At 50.0% G+C, this 6,148-nt stretch overlaps 1 protein-coding gene across 4 annotated transcripts in view; it reads right to left on the bottom strand.

The window, feature by feature from the left end:
* Positions 1–240: 240 nt before the first annotated feature.
* ASHH1 (SET domain group 26) overlaps positions 241–6,148 on the bottom strand; it is a 50,757-nt gene continuing 44,849 nt past the window's right edge. For all 4 annotated transcript variants that reach the window (XM_086818605.1, XM_086818607.1, XM_086818606.1 and 1 more), the window contains exons 9-11: positions 1,841–1,875; positions 1,066–1,618; positions 241–760 (exon numbers count right to left, since the gene is read on the bottom strand). In XM_086818605.1, coding sequence (XP_086674731.1) covers positions 536–760; positions 1,066–1,618; positions 1,841–1,875 — 813 coding nt within the window. In that variant the 3' untranslated portion in view covers positions 241–535. The remainder of the gene's footprint in view (positions 761–1,065; positions 1,619–1,840; positions 1,876–6,148) is intronic.

The following is a 6,148-nucleotide window of genomic DNA, read 5'->3' as shown; positions in this document are numbered from 1 at the left end:
TACAAGATTTCAAACAAACTCTTAAGAAAATCTAATATAAAATATAGAGCCATGACATGTACCTTCCATTAATGGAAAACAACTTTTTTCACTTATCCTCAAACTCAATGGCAGTATAGCATTTTTTAAACCAATTTAAAAATTACAAATTTACTTGCTTATATTATTGTTTATTCCATGGGTAGATAATTCCATGGGTACATAACATGCTAGCCAAGCACACTAAGTAGTTTCACATCCTTAAGATTGTATTTGGTTTTTCCAATTTCTTTGAAGTTACAAGACTCTTGTTAATTAATCTCTCTCGCAGCAATCCACTTTGGCAACAAAACCCACGACACAATTTGTCGACCGATGAGCAAGAATTTGGAAGGATATGATCTTCAAAAGAGAGATTTTCAAATTGTGCCCTATCTGATTGAAAACAAATTTGCAACAAGATGAATGATGCTAATGTTGCTACATTCCAAATGGGAAAAGAATCGATGCCATTCATTGACACAACTGATATTTCTAAAGCACACATCAAAAAGCCTTAACTTGGGAGCTGTTCCCTCCTAGGTGAGATGCAAGATAGGCTTTTTATGGCCGTATAATTGAAGTCGAAAACCGCTGTCAACTGCTTGCATGTCAGGGCAATCCACTCTTCTGCTACTGCAATGGGGAGATTGTCGGGCCCGTCTTTTCCGAGGTCTTCCACAGCTGGTCGCAGTGCATCATGTAGTCTATTTAGTTCTGATGAAGCTGCTGCTTCAGCTTCCTACAAAAATAAATAAAAAATATAAAAAATGCTGAAAATTAGAGAACATGTAGCCTCTTCAAATGTATACATGTATGTACAACACACACACATGCCTACCTGCCCTCAGGCTGCATGTATACATGTATATACAACACACGCACATGCCTACCTGCCCACGCCTGTGGGCGCCCCCCCCCCCAATATATATATATATATATATATATATATATATATATATATATATATAATAAAAAAACAAAAACCCAAAGCCACCCACAGCGCACACATGCATACTACAGCTGGCCCTTTCATAAATTGCATACCTCTGCAGCTAGAAGCTCTTCACAAGCTGTTTTTGATGACAAATATTGACAGACGGTTTGTGCTTTGACACCGCTGGCAACCACATTATTCAAATACTGGCTCGAATACAGCCTGGACCTTTTGTGGGATAGACCGAACTTCTCTGTCACCACATGCTTTCTTGCGTCCAGTGAAGCTGCAGCCTGTTTTCTCTTTCTGTTTTCGTTGTCTTCACCTTTTCCATCCGTATCAATCCACCCATGTTCCTCCTTCTCAACAGGTGTGTCGCCTTGTCTTGCTGTCACTTCTTTCTGTTGCAAAACCAAATGCACAGCAACGTCCTGGCTACTGTCTTCTTCCTTGATGTTCATAGATGAGGTTTCCGCTTTGTATGCATGCTCAAACAATGGGTCTTCTGCATTGTCTTCGAGTCCTGACTGAGAGGGCGGTGTACTTTCAGTGCTTTTTGGGCCTGATTTCTTCAATTTGTTACACACTTGAGCTCGCTTGAAAAAACTAGAGAGAGGTTCGTCATCTTCAGAGTCATACAAAGGAACATTCTCCACAGAAAATCTGAAAAACCACAATCAACCCATTTAAATTTACAACCGTTTAGTACACAATATCTGCTAGTAAGACAACCCTGCATGTGCAAGTGCTGTCCAAATGATGCTTTTTGCTATCATATTCTAAAGGCCTTTCATCCCTCTAAACTTGAGAGCAGCCTTAGTTACAGAAAGATATATGAGACCATGGGAGAAAATTACCAGATATAAACATAATACTGAAGCTTACCTGTCATCATTATCATCCCATACATATGAATCTTCCTGCAAACCACCAAAAACTGAATCAGCAACATGCTCAACTGTCTTAAAATTCCTTTAGAGAAGAAAGGAGACAGTAGTTCAGTACCGTAAAAACATCATAAAAATTTTCATTGCATACCGCGCGCTTGCACGTGCATGTGCATGTACTACATACATAAATAGATACATACATAACAGGCATGCATACATACATGCTTACATCAAATGCATACATACATACATCACATGACATGACAAGCATGCATATATATATATATATATATATTTTTTTTCCGAGAAAAGATCCTTTCATTAGTTATGTAAAAAAAACGCCCGTAGGGCTACAAAAGAGATCTCTCCTGCTCCTAACAGAGAGAAGAGCAGTGAATACATCATGGCAGCCCGGGAGACTCTCCCTAGGTGCTGCAAAATACAAGCATCAGTCTAAAGGACTGAGTGGCTAAATCATACAATGGGGGGGGGGAAGAGCCAAACAGGTGGCCTGTAGTGCCAGCGGGGGGATCCCGTGTGCAGGGTGTAGAACGGGCCGCAGCGCCAAGTGGTATGAAAGGCCTGGCGCCGTAAAATCGCCTCATCCGAGTCTCCCCGGATGCGGTCGTACTGTCCTCGCAGGGTGTGGATCAACTCCTGCCAAATCCCCCGAACAGTCTCTGCTGGTGGCTCTAATCTCCCCTCAAAGGCCGTGAAGCACCGGGCCCTCCAGGTGAACCAGATGGTGAGGCTGCTGAGGAGCTCCCATCGTAAATCCCTCTCCTGTGTCCAGCTGTCGGACGAGAAATCCGGTGCCGGAACCAGGCGAGGCTGGCCCCTAATAAATCTGATGGCCTGACTGCCCTGCTCCATCTCATAGCCCATAGCAGGCCCTGACGAAGTCGACCAAGCAGCGGCACCCCACGTAAACATACCCTCTGGAGAGAGGGGGGCTAGAATACGCAGCATCCGCAGCCAAATCTGCTGTGCCTGAGGGCAGTCCCAAAGGCAATGTCTCTGTGTCTCCATAGGGTGGCCGCATCGGACGCAGGCCGCCGGAAGACCGCTATAAACAAGCCAAGTGCCAACTGCTGAGCCCCTGTGGGCGACCAGCCACTGAAAAGCCGAGATCCTGCAGGCCTGTCGACTAGCCCAGAGTCGAGCCCAGAAATCCTCCAGGAACTCCTGTGATAGTCCCTGCAATCGCCAATGTCCCGCTGCCGCTGGAGAAACCGTCCTCCTCGCCGTCAAAATATGTCGTCCCAGCCGAACAGTATACTGGAAAAATGTGATCTCTGTGGCCTCAAGGGATGCATAAGGATCATGCCACTCGTACTCTCCGGGGTCCCACTGTAGCCGGGCCAAGGGGCGCGCTGCATATGCCCATATACGCCAATCCGGGAGCACGTCAGCAGGGTCGGGGTCAATATGCCACTTCCGAGAAGCGGCAGCCACTACCCGAATCCTCTGAAAGGTACACTCTGCAACCAAAGGCGACTCCACCTCCACTCTCTGGAGTCGGCCCTCATCCTGAATCTCATAATAGAGGCATCTGCCATCCTCAGTGCTAGCTCTGACAGCAATCAGGATCTCCAACTGTGTGAAGGCACCCATCCACCGTGGGGCCACTGGCTCGAGAGGTGTGAACCACTCCTCTGAAAGTGCCTCCTGAATATCATCCCTCATAATCAACCCCCCTCTGAAGTGACTCAGCCTCTCCACCTGGGTCTCCTCTGGTAGACTGCAGAAAGCCTGCCAGTCTCCAAAACTACGAGCTGGGCCTGCCGCTAAAGGTCCCCAGGCTAGACGAGGCCGAGAACCCAGCATATGACCCTGCTCTGTACGAACCGCTGGGCTCCAGATGAGCGGCTGCCTGGCCCGCTCCTCCACACAAGACGGAGGCCGCTGAGAGAGCCCCGGTCTCAGCAGCTCCCAAGCTCTCAGGATACTCAAAGCAAATCTGTCCTCCCATCCTCTACTGAGGCCTGTCCTCCTCATCTCTATGAATATCCAGCGAATCTCTGGTGCCCAAGTACCCCCTGCAGGAGGCGCCCGGGCCTGCAATCGCTGCAAGAGGAGCTCTTTCCAAGGCTCAGCGCCTGGAAGCAACCCCCGAACAATAAGCTTCCCTAATAAGGCTCTACTCTGATCGACTGGATCTATAATGCCCAAACCGCCCTGAGCCAGCGGGAGTGTAATAACTGCCCATGCAACCTTTGCCCGAGCTGGCTGACCGTCCCGCCCAGACCACAGAAAGTTCCTGATCAGCCTCTGTACCTGGCTGATGCAAGAGCTCGAAAAAATCCAGCAAGACGTAATGTACCACATAGTCGCTAACAACACCTGATTTGCCACCACCACCCTCCCAGCCAAGGATAGTCGAGCTGTACTCCAATACAATAGCTTCTTCCGAATGCTCAGAAGAAGCGGGGCAATCTGCTACTCAGGTGACAAATCGAGGCCAATCTGGCATCCCAAATACCGCACTGCTGTGCCGGGAGGAATCCATCTAAAACCGGGGTCCGGACTCCATGCCGGAGTGGGAGCACTACTGATCCAAAAGGCCACTGTCTTGCGCCAATTGATCAATGCTCCCGAAGCTGCACTAAAAACCTGGAGCGACTGCTCTGCCCGAATAAGATTGGCCTCTTGGCCATGCAAAAATAAGCCCGTGTCGTCTGCAAACTCAGCATCAAGCAAATCCTCCCCCCGGACTGGGAGCTGAAGTCCTCTCAAACCAACCTCCTCTGCCGTCAAATACATACTCATAGCCTCCGCAAAGAAGAGAAAAAGGAAAGGGGCGAGAGGACACCCCTGACGGACTGATCTGGTCAGCTCAAAACTCGGCCCCCGACCTCCTGCAATCAGCACCTGGCTGCGAGCTGTGGAATACAAAGCTGCCACCCCTCTGATCCATCCTGGCTCAAAGCCCAAGCGTAGCATAGTGCCCTCTAAGAATCCCCAATCAACTCTATCGTATGCCTTCTCAAAATCGAGAAGCATCACAACCAAGTCCTCGCCAAGAAACCTAGCTCGGGCCGTCGCCTCCCAGAAAGTAAAGATGTTGTCAAGGATACTGCGCTCCTTGACAAATCCTGTCTGAGTAGCATGAATCAACTCCCCCAGGAAGGGCTGGATCCTCAAACTCAAGGCCTTTGCCAAGACCTTGTATACAGTATTGAGGATCGTAATAGGCCTCCAATGCCGAATGTCATCCGATACTCCCTCCCCCTTGGGGATAAGATAGATCAAGCCCTCTGAAAAGCTCTGCGGCATCACCCCAATGTCCAATACATGCTGAAAGCCCCTGCGGAGGCCTGGCCCCAAAAGGTCCCAATAGCGCATAAAAAAGGCCGGCGTCAGTCCGTCCTCCCCTGGGCAACTATGTCGCGGCAGGACCCTCAAGGCCTCGGCAAGCTCAATCTCTGACAGAGGCGCACCTAGAACTGTGCGCATATGGTCTGTGACCCTCCTCTGCACATGGGCCCACACAGTCTGTCTGCATACATCTCGATCCTCAGTGGCTGGCTCCGCTGAAAGCAAGTCACGATAAAAAGCTGTGGCAATGGCTCTGATCTCCCCGAGCTCAGTAGCTATCGATCCATCCGGTCTAGCAAGCTGGCGAACCCCTGCTCGCGCATGACGGGGTCCAGTGATCTCAAAAAACTCCCCAGTCACTCTATCACCAAGCTGCGTCCACTGAGAGGCCTGACGACGATAGTAAAACTCATGTCTCTGCTCCTCTGCCTCTCTAACCTCCTGGCGTGCCTGGCTCAGCTGGGACGCCACCCACTCACATGCAGGCTGCTGCTCCTGAAGGCGCTGTAGCGAAGCAAGGCTGCGTCTCAGCCGTTGCTCCCGCTCGCGAATCTCTCCCAGTCGTGTCAAAGCTGCAGCGTGTAGAAAAGAGCTAAGATCAATGAGTCCCTGGGCACACTGGCCCGCTGCATCGTGGTCAGAGCACTGACTATCATGCCAGATCCTCTCAATGTCCTCAGCGAGACTGGGGTCTGCAAGTACCCTCTCTGGGATCCTCAACTGCAAGCTGGGCTCCCGTGTCCCCTCCTCCAAAGTCAGTATAACTGGCGCATGATCTGAGAATGAGGTGCCAGCAAGAATGCCGACGGAGCCCCCTCGCTCCCCCAACCAATCGCCCACATAAAAGCGATCAATCCGAGATAGATTAGTCCCTCCCTGCCGGCGATCCGACCGAGAGAAACTAAGACTGTCCTGAGACCGGGAGAAAGCCCCATGCTGCCATGCATCAGTGATCCTCAGCGTCATACAAAACCGGTCCCAAGCT

The sequence above is a fragment of the Cibotium barometz genome, chromosome 24 (assembly GCF_041138505.1).
Source record: "Cibotium barometz isolate CiBa-2024 chromosome 24, ASM4113850v1, whole genome shotgun sequence".
In the NCBI taxonomy this organism is placed as follows: Eukaryota; Viridiplantae; Streptophyta; class Polypodiopsida; order Cyatheales; family Cibotiaceae; genus Cibotium; species Cibotium barometz.
This window is presented reverse-complemented; position numbering and strand designations above follow the sequence as displayed.